General features: G+C 39.3%; 1 protein-coding gene across 1 annotated transcript; it reads right to left on the bottom strand.

The window, feature by feature from the left end:
* Positions 1–97: 97 nt before the first annotated feature.
* On the bottom strand, positions 98–7,787 carry LOC103035934 (proteinase-activated receptor 1-like). Its single transcript, XM_007246996.4, has 3 exons — positions 7,682–7,787; positions 3,466–4,142; positions 98–1,960 (listed from the first exon to the last, which is right to left on the bottom strand). Exons 1-3 carry the CDS (start codon positions 7,743–7,745, stop codon positions 1,421–1,423), a joined length of 1,281 nt encoding a protein of 426 aa, XP_007247058.3. The 5' UTR covers positions 7,746–7,787; the 3' UTR covers positions 98–1,420.
* Between the last annotated feature and the right edge of the window lie 7,282 nt (positions 7,788–15,069).

The raw sequence follows: 15,069 nt of genomic DNA, 5'->3' as shown, positions 1-15,069 counted from the left end.
AGGTACAGAGACACTGCCTGCACCCAAATAGCTAGTACAAATTAAAAATGCACAACAACGGGTCTCAGGAGGTTTTGCATTACACTGAAACAAAAAATATTGTATAAATGCTGTTTATTAAATTTAAAATACACATACATTTACACAACAATATAACAATATAAACAAAAATAGATTCAAACAGAGACTGAAGTTACACTATAGTTGCATGTTGACTGATTTGTGACTTGACTCAGGCCTGCACCACAGTCTACTTCAGAGATTTCCTTTAACACTGAAGCGCTCAGCTGACAAAAAAAATATGTTATTAATACTGGCCTTAAAGGTGCTGAAAGAATATTTACAGACAAAAAACATTATAACACTGTTTCAGCTTAAAATACAGTATAAGAGCTTCATTTTCATATCTACTGCTGATTGTCTTAAAGGGTAGTTCCACTATTTGTTTCAAATGTTCTCCATTATTAAATGTTTCAAAAGCAAACAGCAGCCAACAGAGTGGATTGATTAGATTGATTATTTAAGATAATTATATATAAATATTTTTAAAGTAGCAGTAATGTTGTCTGGAACCAGATGTCTGAAAGTGGGGCAGTGTTGATTGGTGTGGTTGCTAACGGTGTCCATGGGCTCATAATAAGAATAAACAAAAGAAAGTCAATATCAATATCAATGTAAATTGATTTTGTTACAGTACACATTGTGAAATATTTTATTTTCTAATTTTAATGGCATTTGGCCACACAATTCGTTTTAAGTGCACATTTATGCAGTTATATTAACTTGTTGAGTATGACATTGTTAAATAAAATACAATACAAATCAGTAATGAAAAAAAAATACTTTTTTGCATTAATTGTTAACACTGTGAAGGAGTTAAAATTATGTTAAATTAACTCCAGTTGAGAGCTGTATTTTACTCTAGATCTACGCATTTTAACTCCCACACGAGTTCAGATTACTCCTGGACTTAACTCCTGGACACTCTCAGAAAAGAGTCACTTTAGCTCTGTAATAGAGTGTATTTAATAGTCACGCATTTACACTTAAAATGAGTTTCTTTTAACTACTGGGGACTTTATTCCAATAACCAGAATTTGCTGTGTATTACACACAGACAGAGCTATAACTTACAGTTTAAATTAATGAATGAATTTAAGTTGAAAGGCTGATAACTTATTAATTCATAAAAATGAGTTATTGCTCAAACATTATTTTTACAGTGTGGGTATATTTGTATATTTGTATTCATGTAGTCTGAACAGTCTGAAGTTTTTTAACAATAAACCATCATTTTAAGCCAAACTCCACTCTGAGTGTGTTCATTTCAAAGCCTGTATTTTGAGAACATTTTTAACAAAGAGGTAGAATTTCCCTTCAAGCCTCCTTCTCAGGACTTCACACCAGTAGCTGTTGTTTCTCAATGTGTGATAGATCCACACGGCAAGCTGTACTGGCAGGTCTCTTGTGATGAACTGGACTGAAAAGCCCTGGACGCCTGCTTTCCTTTCCTCCACCACAGAGCGATGCTGACTTGCTGTCTGCACTGAGAAGAGCCGAAGTAGTAGAGCAGTGGGTCCAAGCACGCACTGACACTGCCCAGACACAGAGCCACCATGTAGGCCGCGTACATCCCGTCCCCGCCCGCGGTTTTCCCATCCATCCCGAGCAGCAGACAGTGCACCAGGAGAATGACATTGGTCGGCGCAAAGCACACCACAAACTCCACCATCACAGCACACACCGTGACCATGGCTCTCTTCCTTCTCTTCCTCGATAAAGATGAGGATGCCAGCGCTCCTTGGAAGGAGTTTTGGGGCCTGAGTGTGAGAAGGATGACGGCGTAGCAGGCCATTGTGATGACGAGAGGCAGGAAGAAAAAGAGGCAGCTGATAGTTGAGAAGAGTATCAGGTATTGAGGGTCCTCAGGGTTCAGCGCATCATGACAGGTGGTCCCTACCTGCAATGGCAAGAGATAAATCAACATTATACCTGAAGACAGATCATAATATGCAATTAAAACCCTCTATTATGTATCTATAATGTAAGTCGAGCTCTTTTCAGTAGTGTTCAGTAGAATATTGGAATAAGCCTGTTTAAATCTCTGTAGATCTAAATCCACAGGTTATCTACTACAGCTTTCTTAGGTCTCCATAGGACCTTAATAGTAAAAAGAAATGTCAGAATGATGAATAGCTTCTTTTCAGGTTTGTGTTAAACACACTGCTTACACACTTTCCAACCTAACCGTTTCTAAATTTGATGCCAAATGTAAAATTTAGTTTGTATTAAGTTCAGTTTGTATTAAGTTTCAAATTCTGATGTACCATAAATGACAACAATAATTTCATAATTTCAATATATTTTAACATTTTCTTACAAATTATAAAATCAGGTCAGAACTGGTTCTATGGAACGAAAATGTTTCATTAGCATTGCAGTTGAATGGTTAAATGGTGAGAACAGACCTGTAGAAGCAAACAATACACTTTTAAAAGAATTTCCCAGCACTCCTACATTCTGTGGTGTTTGAGAGCAAATCGTGCAAGTTTGGAGATCTTAAGGACCAAAGATGACTTTAATTACAATTACAATTACACTTATACATTGCCTTTCTTCCATGCAAGGCACTCAAGGACACTTACAATTCCAACACACACAATCAACACACCGGTGACTAGCGGCAGCCAATTGCACACAGTATACTTTCAATCAGAACAACCGTTCACCTGAAGAAACTGCATCAGGCATGGAGGAGTTGACCTAGCACAAGCTGCCAATTCATATCTGGATATTTAGCATACAGGCACACACCAGGGCTATTTTTAGACTACTCAATTTTCTGAACAATTTAGAAAATCCAGATTACCAGTTTTTTTTGTTGGACTGTGGGAGGAAGCCAGAGTCCCCACAGGAAACTCATGTAGGAAAAACATTCACCCAGAAAACTTCACCCAGATAGGGACTTAACCCCAATACCCCAGCGCTGGAAGGTGCCAACTTAAAAAGTGCACAAAAATCTTCCTGTACATCCTATAGCGCACATGTCTATGTTATTTTAAGTTTAGTAATGGCAGCGTTTGGAGGTGATGCTTGCGTTATAGGATGTAAACAGTGGGTTTTAATAAGCTTCTTGTGCAACTTTTAAGTTATTAATGCCTTGTTTTAAATGTCAGGGCTGTCCGGATTCTAGCCTGGATAACAGTGGAAAAAGTTATTTATCGGGGCAAATTATGCCCTGTGTTATCCAGTCTGAAGGTTGTTTGGACAAACTGTTACAATTTCTGGATCTTGAAACACTGTGGGAGAATGGAGGTATGCTATTTATCAAAGATAAGTACTTTTTATCATGTTTTACTACACCAAAAATCCATTTTACACCAGAGTTCACCTTTAAGACCATCTAGAACCAGCTTTCTTGGATTTTCCAGCAGGTAAATCATAAAAGTGCGCACTCCTACCCACCTGACTTATCTTCATAGTCTGCTGCATGGTCAACAAGGGTATCGTACCCACCACGGCCAGGATCCATGCCCCTGCACACACCAGCGCTGCGATCCACGGCTTACGCCAGAACAAGGACACGAAAGGGTATGCCACGGCCAGCATGCGGTCCACGCTCATGCACATGACCAGCAGCACGGACAAGTTCATGTATCCATAAAAGGCAGTGGTGAACACACGGCACGCCGCCTCTCCAAACACCCAATCTGAACCACGGGCGTAGTAGTGCACCTTCAGCGGCAGAAGCAGGCCAAACAGCAGATCTGCCAGGGCCAGCTGAGACATGTACACCACCACCGACTTCTTCTGGCGGATGCGACAGGTGAACACCACAAACGCCACCGTGTTGAGTGGCACACTGACGAGGAAAACGAGGGAATAGATGGTGGGGAAGAAGCCTGTGGCCAGCGGCCCAGTGAGGAAAGTTTGGGCCAAATCTGAGACATGTAGGGTCTCTACAGATGCACCTCTGCTGCAGTTCTGAGTGGCGCTGTTGCACAAAGAACGCAGCTTAGATCTACGCGTGCTGATGTTCCCTTTCTCTGGGTGTTTCTCCTCAGGAAGTGGGTAGTCGATTGGTTCATAAGTGCTGGTCTCTGGTGTCTTTCTGAACACTGCAAAACTGCGAGGGTCACTGCCTGTGGAAAAGAGTAAAGAAATTCAAACCACGAATCAGTGAGCAGTAGGTCTTTAAGTAAATATTTTAGTGCTTAGTATTTTTTAAAGTGGTTGATATTTACTAAATCCTACACATATATGGTGTATAAGATGACAAACGTATGTAATATATTTAAAAAATACAGTGAAGTCTAATCTGACCTTCAAGATAACAGGAACTATCTTTAGTCACTGACTTCTTTACTGGCTACTGCTTCAATAGAAACAGTGACTAAAAGAGTATCTGTATTTAGATATATAGTAAATTCAGCTCCAAGAGTTATGTATATTACTACAGTGAGAGAGTACATTTGTTAAGTGTTGTTGTGGGGAGAATTTTCCTGTCAAGTGACTGTAAATTTGAGATGATGAGTCAACAGCTTACAACACTTAGCTTTTGACAAATGTGTCAGAAGTATTTACATTCATTACTCACTGCTCCTAATTAGTCTGTGACTAATGTTATATTAATATAATGGTATAGAATATTAATATTAATATAATATTGTAATATTTATATTAATATAAAGTTATGTAATGTTATATTACAATGTTAATATTTAGCATACATGCTCATTGAAAATGAATGAATTTTAGTACAATGCAAATATATTAAAGAATCTTAGTTCTCTTGGGTCTCTGCCGCGGATCATCTTCATACTACATAGGCCTGCTATGTTCTTGGTGGAGTGTGACATGAATATATAGACTAACTAATAAAAATCATATAAACAAATAGAGTGTCAGAATAGTTTATGTTTCTACTTCTCATCCAACCACAATCAAATTCACTATATCTGGATGGAGAGATTTATCTGTACAGGGTTTTTTTTTTTTTTTTTGAACGATTGTGAGCTGGAATGAAAACAAGCTGAAATAAAATAGGAGTAACAAGGCTATTTTTAAAATGTAAGAGGTTTAAAAAAATTCTAAGTTCAGATATTTGGGTGAAAAAATTTAAAAAGTAAAGGTAAAAAGTAGTCTGAAAAATTATTATTAGTATAGAGACACCAAAAATGTACTTAAGCTTCTTTGCTGCTTTTCTTCAGTTTGTTCCTAAAATTTTGGATCAGAAAAATGGCTGTACTTTCGTTTTTGCTACTGTAAAAAAATATTTCCCGTATTTCAAATACGTTTAGGCCAGTAAAGGATATTTTGTGTACAGTACGGATGGTCAGATAGAGATGAGTTTGTGTTTTCCTGTTATTTTCAAAAGCTTCAGGAAGATCATTTGATCTCCCTGATTGAAGTGTTGGTTTCAAACTGTTCCCTGTGGAACAGTCTGACCGTAAAAAAAAAGCTGCGTCACACTGGCAGCAATTCAAAAGCCACTGAAATGCATCTGAGATCAAGCTTTGCTTTAAACAACATCTTACAGTACTGATAAAATCCACAAATATCTACATAAAACACAATTTAGACACACTTTGATGCAGATTAGCATATAGAAAGAAAGTAGATAAAAAAGAAAAGAAAATTATTTGGAATAAACATGCTGTTTTTTAAACAGATAATACATGTTTTGATCCTGAAGATTTTGTTCAGAATGTTATTATCAAAATCAACATTTATGTCAACTGGGGCTTTTTTAGGACTGGATAATTTTTAATACCAAATACAAAGAAGCATAAAGGACACATTTTGTTGAGAAATTACTGTTAGAAATTAAGATTTCAAGTTATTTAAAGTGATTTAAAACACTTACATTAATAAAAATATTATTTAATCAACGATTTCACTTTTTTGCTCTACCTAAGTGAACAGGTTGTGTTTACAATTTGGGAAAAAAGTATTAAAAAGGACAAATTAAAAATTAACAGGGCAGATGAGGAATAAAAAAACAAGGTTTGGTAGCCACAAACATATTAGTAGAATAAAGAAATCACTTAAATAGTATTAAGTAATTCAAAAAGCAATGCATTATGCCCAGATCTAACGAAAATCCAAAAACTAATGAGAAAACAAAGTCATTGACATTTATTAGTCTGCAAACTCCATTCGTAAAGCTTTCGGACTCCAGCCAACAACCGTGAGAGCTATTTTTCACAAATGGAGAAAACATGGAACACATGAAAATTACTCCAAAAGGGCATGGACAACTCCTCCAGAGAGATAACAAAAGAAACCACAGCAACATCTAAAAAACTGCAGCTAAACATTATTCAATAATAAGAAAGAGACTGGGCAAAATTGGTAAAATTCCAAGTTCCAAGGCACAAAAAACTGCTGACCAAAAAGAACACATCACTGTATATTGTTCTGTGAAGTGGAGACTGAGTTCAATACAATATTTTTAAATGCAATAAACTCTTCACAGCAATTTTCCAAAATCTAGAGGAAAACATTTCCTGGACAGTAAGAGAAAGCTACTCCAACAAAAGCAGGATACACACTCTTTGTAATCTCCTTGAATTCAAGAGAAACAACAATTGAGCCAAGTGTTGCCCACATACTTTTATTTACATAGGGAGCAAATCTTTATCTTGTCTGAAATCATTTTGATACTTAATAGAAAAAGTGAGATTTGATTATCTGGAAAAGTTGAAACAGGATTAAAAGTTATGAAAAAAGAACATCATCTAAGCTCACTAACCCTCCAGTCATACAGAAACCCCTAGTGAAAAAAAGTAGATAGAAGTAAAACAAGCATTATTATCCTTTAGTGCACTAAAGTGTTCTTGTAGCCACATTATTAATCAGAACATTTAAACAAAATTCTACTTAAATTGTGCTAAGTGTACTTAACTGTACTAAAATGGAACTATTTTAAATATACCTAAGTAACATTTAAACTTTATACTTCATGTATGTAACCCCATATTTTAAATATGCTTACAGTAAAATTAGAATACATTTAATGAGTATTACAACTGTATCACTATTATAGACCATATTATAGTATATTAGGAATGTACTAAGAATGGATGTTAAATATATATTTACATTAGAGTACAAATATGCTTCTTGTTCCTGACTTTTGTAAGTAGCACATTTCTAGTATACCTCGTTGGGTATAAATATATATTTTAATACACTGTACTACAATATTTAGCGTGTTACAAACTTACTTTGATTTTTTTTATAAATGTAGTAATTTAATTTACTTTCTAAAAAGTTACATGACACATTGTACTTTAAGTACTTGAACTACTGTAACGGTTGTTTTTAACACACTTTGCTAAAAATGGACAAAATATATTTGTAAAAATATATATTTTTGAACTATATTGAGTTGCATTAAACTAAATGTGTACTTCATTGTAGTCCATTTATTTAAAATTTAAATTTAAAATATTGTACTTTTTAAAAAGTATGATCAAATTGTACTTTTAAACATTTGATGAAAGCATAATATTGTTGTACTTTTAATATATTTTAAGCGCATAAATTTGTTTCTCAATATGTATTAAGTATAATTAAATATATATATATATTTTCACCAGGGACACTTATGATAATACTTATATAAGACTCACTCATTCACTCACTGATCTGAGGCCTGAAGAAGATGCGTACGTACCGTTAGAGTTGGCAGTGACGGCGTAAGCAGCAGTCATCAGAAGCAGGGCAGCTCGGACCTCCATGGCTGCTGATTGCTGGATGAAGCTATATCTCGCCTTTAAGAACACTGTATGGGCCACGTACTGAAACTAATCAAAGCTGTTATTTATGTTTATTTAATTATGTTAATTTTATTTTGTGGTTATTGGTATGAGAAGTTTTTACTGAATGAGACCATTTTTAGTTTGTGTAATATTTAGTTCATTAATATCTAGGCAAATAAGTTTTCCCTATTTGTTAGTTCATTGTGTGGTACTGCAGTCTCAATGTAAACGGGTACTGTCTCTTTAAGAGAAACGCTATTGGGGGAAAGCAGTGATTAGCGTACGTGGAGAGAGTTTTGTTAAGAGCCATCAGCTGTGGAAGCACACGGTTTTCTTACCGTGGCCAGCGTTTTTGTTGGATAATTGTACTTGTGGAAACGTGGAAAAAAAAGTTTGTTTTTTCTTTTAAAACATCCTGTGGAGTGGAAAATGGATAATTATCTGACTCAACGACATGGCGCGAGTAAACCATTGCTTCACCTTAACTAAAGGATTTGCCTCTACATTAGTAAGAAAACCTGCTTCGTCACACTGCAGGTGGTTAAAGAGGAAGAAAAGTTACTGAAGTAAGTGCACGTTTTGCTGTGGCAGCTAGGCTAACAGGTGGAAAGCTAATAAGCTAAGCTATGGCTGATGATTCAGCTTCAGTGGAAAAAAGGCAAGTAAAACCAACAGTGAAAGCTATGGAGGATGCTTTACAGAGGCAAACATGTGCTAGGAGGGCTAAGCTAAGTCAGCTAACCGGAAAGAAAAACGAAATGCTTGAGTTAATGGAGGATGATGGCAATGTGGATGTGGTGAAAACTAAGTTGCACACAGAGTTTAACCAACTATTTGGAGATTTTTGCAACCTTAACACTTCTGTAAAGGGGCTTTTACACCAGGTTATGTCTGAAGACGAAATGAAAAGGGATCAGCAGAGTTGGTTTGAGCCTAAAGGTACATCATTTCGTGAATTTATTAATGAGGTCAGTGCATGGTTTGAAGCTGTTGCCGAACGTAGAGAAGAAGCAAGAAAGTTCAATGAGAGTGTGAGCCCTGGAGATAGCATATCAACCACATCCTCTAGGAAGTCTAGAGAAAGTTCTGGAAGCTCTAAAGCATCGTCAGTAGCCTCCTCTGCACGTTTAAAGGCAGAACTGGAAAAGGCAACGCTATTGGCTAAAGCTGCAGCATTAGAGCAAAGACATGCTTTGGATAAACAAGAGCTGAAGGTTAAAGCTGAAAAGGAGCAGCTTGAGCTAAAGGCTGCACTTGCTGCTGCTGATGCTCAACTTAAAGTTCTACAAAAATATGAAGAGTCACATGAGTTAAGTGATGCAGGTGTGGTTCCCATTGTAAAGGAGGAGGAGTCCATTACTGGACCTGATAGAGCGGACTGTCGGTCAATCAACAGTTCTGCTGCACAAGTTCATAGTTCTACTGCTGATGATTTTCAGCCACAGTCCCCCGCTAATGGTGTTGCTCCTTCTAATAGCCCAGTTAATACTCAGACTCTATGCACTGTAATGCAGCGGCAGAATGAGATTACAGAATGCTTAGTACAGCAGCAAAGACTCTCTTCTTTACCCCCTCAAAGCATTCCCACATTCAAGGGAGATCCTTTGGATTACATACTTTTCATGAGAGCATTTGAACACAGTGTAGAGAGTAGAACGGAAAACAGCAGAGACAGACTGTATTTTTTAGAGCAGTACACCACTGGGCACCCAAGAGATTTAGTGCAGAGTTGTTTTCACATGAAGCCTAGAGAAGGGTATTGTGAAGCTAAACGTCTCCTAAAGGAATATTTTGGAAATGAATACAAAATATCTGTAGCATATATGGATAAGGCATTAAACTGGCCTGACATCAAGGCAGATGACAGTGAAGCACTTAACTCCTATGCACTTTTCCTGACAAGCTGCAGAAATGCAATGGCAGAGTTGGAATATATGGATGAGATGGATAATGCTGCCAACATGCGTGCTATCATTTCCAAATGCCCATATAAGTTGAGAGAAAAGTGGAGAGGTGTGGCCTGTGACATACAGGAAAAACAAGGACGAAAACCCAGATTCAGAGATATAGTGGGGTTTGTTACCAGACAAGCAAAGATTGCTCTCCACCCAGTGTTTGGAGAAGTAAAGGACAAACACAAAATGCAGACAAAATCTCTGCCAAACGTGAGGTCAGATAGAATGGGTAGTAAGAAGAGTTTCACTACCACAGTGACCAAGTTAAATAATCCACAGAGTGCAGTTACAGAGTTACGTCCAAGTAAAAATGATCCTAACACCGCTCCTAAAACAGTGAGTAAGCACTGTATCTTCTGTCAAGGGGAGCACACATTGGAGCAGTGTAAAAAGCTGCAGAAGTCTCTGCATAAAGAAAAGCTGGACTTTCTCAGAAGTAAGGGCCTATGCTTTAGTTGCCTTAAACCAGGGCACATGAGTAAGGCATGTGGAGAGAAACTGAGATGCCAACTATGCTCAATGATACATCCCACTCTTCTGCATATGAAGATCAAAGAGAAAGTTGTACCTAGTTCAGAGCAAGCAAAGGACCCAGAAAATCCAACAGTAATCAGTAGCTTTGTGGACATAGCCGACAAATATGACTGCAACGGGGCCGGGAACACAGACAGTGTTCTTGCTATTGTCCCAGTACAAGTAAAAGCAAAGAAGGGCAGCAAGATAGTGACTTCTTACGCTTTTTTGGATCCTGGCAGCAACGCCTCCTTTTGCACTGAAAGGCTTTTAGATGAGCTTAACCTTTGTGGACGAAATGTTAACATTCTCCTGACCACAATGGGAGAGCAGAGGATTGTTCGCAGTAATGCTGTAGCTGGGTTGGAAGTGAGTGGCCTTCATAGTAACAACTTTCTTGAGCTAAGGGAAGTGTTCTCCCAAAAGGCAATTCCAGTAAGCAAGGCAAACATCCCAAGACAAGAAGAAGTAGACAGGTGGCCTCATTTAAAAGGTGTTCAAATTCCAAGCATAATTGGAGAAATAGGACTACTAATTGGTGCAAATGTGCCAAGGGCATTGGAACCAGAGGAGGTAATCCACAGTGTAAAGAATGGGCCCTATGCTGTGAAAACAATGCTAGGATGGACTGTTAATGGACCTCTTAGGGAGGACAGCTGTAGCAGGACCAAAACTGGTGTACCACATGTACTGTCAAATCGTATATCAGTGGACCGACTCGAAGAACTGTGGAATCAACAGTTCAAGTATGACTTTCCTGAGGGCAGGCAAGATGAGCAGGCAAAGATGTCAAAGGAGGATTTTCTTTTCATGAACAGGGTGTCCACATCCGCTCAGTTGAAAGGTGGTCACTACTGTATTGGTTTGCCCTTAAAGAATGAGGAGGCTAAAATGCCCAACAACCGTGCCATTGCTGAACAGCGTGCATTAAATTTGAAGAAGAAGCTTCTCAAAAACACTCAGTTTCAAGAGGACTACATCACATTCATGAATGATATGATTTCTAAAGGCTATGCAGCGAAGGTTCCAAACAAAGACATCAACCGTAGTGATGGAAGGGTGTGGTACATTCCACATCATGGAGTGTACCATCCCAAAAAACACAAAATCCGTGTGGTGTTTGATTGTGGAGCATCATATCAAGGAACCTCATTAAATGAGCAACTACTCCAAGGGCCCAACCTGAGCAATACTTTGATTGGAGTCTTAACAAGATTCCGTCAAGAGCCTCTGGCGGTAATGGCTGACGTGGAAGCCATGTTCCACCAGGTAAAGGTTCCTGCTGAAGATGCCGACCTGCTCCGATTCTTGTGGTGGCCAAATGGTGATGTTAGTCAGAACCTGGAAGAGTACAGGATGGAAGTGCACTTATTTGGGGCCACTTCATCGCCCAGTTGTGCTAGCTATGCTCTAAGGCGATGTGCAGAGGACAACAAGCACATGTTTGATGCATCTGTTGTTAACACAGTGTTGCACAACTTTTACATTGATGATCTTTTAAAATCTGTTGCATCTCCTGAGCAAGCATTGTCGTTGTACCATGATCTGAGGGAGCTCTGCCAGACTGGAGGCTTCAGGCTAACAAAGTGGATCAGCAACAGCACAGAAGTTTTGTCTAAGATTCCAGATGAAGAAAAGGCCCATGGCACTAAAGATCTTGATCTGGACCATAATCAATTTCCTGTTGAAAGAGCATTAGGAGTGCAATGGTGTGTCCAGTCTGACTCCTTCAGGTTCAGAATTGTCATCCAGAACAAACCACTTACCAGAAGAGGCATCTTGTCCATGTTGAGTTCAGTATACGATCCTCTCGGGATCTTGGCACCAGTTATCTTGCCTGCGAAGAATATCTTGCAAGAACTAAGCAGATCAAAATTCAGCTGGGATGATGCTGTGCCTGAGAACCTTGCCCAGCAGTGGTTTAAGTGGGTAAAGGGCATACAGCAGCTCTGCGAGTTTGGACTGGATCGATGTTTGAAGCCGGCATGCTTTGGAGATCCTGTATCTGCTCATCTGCATCATTTCTCAGATGCCAGTGAAGTGGGCTATGGCACAGTCACATATCTCGTCCAACAGAACTGTCACAATCAAATACACTGCACCTTTGTCCTAGGAAAGGCTAGAGTCGCCCCTCTCAAGCCCACAACCATCCCACGAATGGAACTGACTGCAGCGACCTTAGCTACACGTGTGGATTGCATGCTACGAAGGGAAATGCAACTTCCACTAGGGGACTCTGTTTTTTGGACAGACAGCACAGCTGTACTGAAGTATATCGCCAATGAAACTACAAGATTCCGCACCTTTGTGGCCAACAGAGTGGCAGCCATTATAGAGACTTCTGCGGTCTCTCAATGGAAGTACATCTCCTCTCAACAAAATCCTGCAGATTATGCATCAAGGGGGCAAGATGTTGATACATTTATGCAGAACAAAGCTTGGATTAGTGGGCCAGAGTTTCTCACAAAGCCAGTAAATAACTGGCCAGAGACGTCTGTTCACCTGGATGAGCCTACGGCAACAGACCCTGAGGTAAAGAAGACTGTAATGGTCAATGCTATTGCAGTTGAAGAATCAAGAGACACACTGAAGCAGCTCATTGAGCACTTCTCCTCATGGCTACGTCTTAAAAAGGCAACAGCATGGCTTCTCAGAATAAAAAACACACTGCTGAAGCTATCTAAAAGGAGAAAGGAATTAATCCAGTGTCATTCGCAGACTGAGATAGAGAAAGCAATGTCAAGCTTCAGAAGGAAACTTGTCAAGAGAACTCTAACAGTGGAAGAGCTTCAGAGAGCTGAACAAGACATTGTTCATTATTGCCAGCAAAAGAAATTTCATGAGGAAATTTTGGCTCTTAAAATGAACAAGAACGTTAGGAAAGGCAGTCATCTCTGCAAGCTTAATCCAGTGTTGATTGATGGCATTCTCAGAGTTGGTGGGAGACTAAGGCGAGCAGCCATTCCAGATGAAGCCAAGTACCCTGCCATTCTGCCCAAAGACCATAAAATATCTGAGCTGATTGTGCAAGAGGTCCATAAAGAAATAGGTCATGGTGGACGTAATCACGTTCTCTCCCAACTTCGTCAGAAGTACTGGATTCCCAATGCTACGGCCTTAATTCGAAAGATCCTCTCAAAGTGCGTCACCTGCCGGAGATTGCAAGGCGGTACTGGTCAACAACAAATGGCAGACTTGCCCACAAACAGAGTCCTACCAGACGAACCGCCATTCACCAAAACAGGTGTAGATTACTTTGGCCCGTTCAATGTGAAGCGTGGAAGAAGCACAGTAAAGAGATATGGGGTCATCTTTACTTGCCTGACTGTACGAGCAGTCCATATTGAAATGGCTGCAAGCTTGGACACAGACTCATTTATCCACGCCTTGCGCCGCTTCATTGCAAGACGTGGCCAAGTGTTGGAAATGCGTTCCGATAATGGAACAAATTTTGTTGGTGCTGAACGAGAGCTAAAAAACGCTATTCAACAGTGGAACACCTCCAAAATAGAGAATACCTTGCTTCAGCGTGGCATCAAGTGGATGTTCAACCCTCCATCCGGTTCTCATCACGGAGGAATTTGGGAACGCATGATCCGTTCCATCAGGAAAGTGCTTAACACCACCCTAAGAATGCAGAATTTGGACGAGGAAGGTCTACACACGTTCCTCTGTGAAGCAGAGGCCATCTTGAACAGTCGGCCAATCACCACGCCATCAAACGACCCAGATGACATGGAGGCACTTACCCCAAACCATCTCCTGATGTTAAAAACTAGGCCCTCTATGCCTCCAGGACTGTTTGAAAGGGAGGACCTGTATGCACGGAGAAGATGGAGGCAGGTGCAATACATGGCTGACATTTTTTGGAAAAGATGGGTTAGGGAGTATCTGCCTGAGTTACAGAAACGTCAAAAGTGGACAAGAGTGACACGGAATTATGTTCCTGGAGACATTGTGTTGATTGTGGATGAGTCTGCACCAAGAAATTCATGGGTGTTGGGTAGAGTTACCCATACAGTAAAAGATGAGCATGGACTTGTTCGCAGAGTTCGAGTGAAGACAAAAACCAGTGAGCTTGACAGAGCCATTACTAAAATTTGTCTTCTTCACGCCACAGAATGAGGCAGTGGTAAAGACTGCACTCCTACGGTGTGTCAAGTGCTGGCAACCTCTGACACCTGAAGACTTGATCTTTTTTGTTTTGTTTTGAAGGACTTTAATGTTTGTATAGGGTATTGCCTTTATGTAAGATAATTGTTTCTATTAATAGAATACAATTAGGGGCCGGGGTGTGTATGGGCCACGTACTGAAACTAATCAAAGCTGTTATTTATGTTTATTTAATTATGTTAATTTTATTTTGTGGTTATTGGTATGAGAAGTTTTTACTGAATGAGACCATTTTTAGTTTGTGTAATATTTAGTTCATTAATATCTAGGCAAATAAGTTTTCCCTATTTGTTAGTTCATTGTGTGGTACTGCAGTCTCAATGTAAACGGGTACTGTCTCTTTAAGAGAAACGCTATTGGGGGAAAGCAGTGATTAGCGTACGTGGAGAGAGTTTTGTTAAGAGCCATCAGCTGTGGAAGCACACGGTTTTCTTACCGTGGCCAGCGTTTTTGTTGGATAATTGTACTTGTGGAAACGTGGAAAAAAAGTTTGTTTTTTCTTTTAAAACATCCTGTGGAGTGGAAAATGGATAATTATCTGACTCAACGACATGGCGCGAGTAAACCATTGCTTCACCTTAACTAAAGGATTTGCCTCTACAAACACGACAGTAGCTCAAAGACAAAAGCTCAAAAATAGAAGCTATTAAAGATGTGAGGGT

The sequence above is a fragment of the Astyanax mexicanus genome, chromosome 17 (assembly GCF_023375975.1).
Source record: "Astyanax mexicanus isolate ESR-SI-001 chromosome 17, AstMex3_surface, whole genome shotgun sequence".
NCBI lineage: Eukaryota > Metazoa > Chordata > Actinopteri > Characiformes > Acestrorhamphidae > Astyanax > Astyanax mexicanus.
The sequence above is the reverse complement of the archived record's forward strand: the minus strand, read 5'-3'. Positions and strand labels throughout refer to the sequence as shown.

Excerpts from the sequence above, each read along its gene's own strand:
- LOC103035934 (XM_007246996.4), bottom strand. The coding sequence starts at position 7,745 with ATGGAGGTCCGAGCTGCCCTGCTTCTGATGACTGCTGCTTACGCCGTC. Across the intron at positions 4,143-7,681 it reads CGTCACTGCCAACTCTAACG|GCAGTGACCCTCGCAGTTTT; the intron begins GTACGTACGCAT and ends TCTTTTCCACAG. Across the intron at positions 1,961-3,465 it reads AGACTATGAAGATAAGTCAG|GTAGGGACCACCTGTCATGA; the intron begins GTGGGTAGGAGT and ends TTGCCATTGCAG.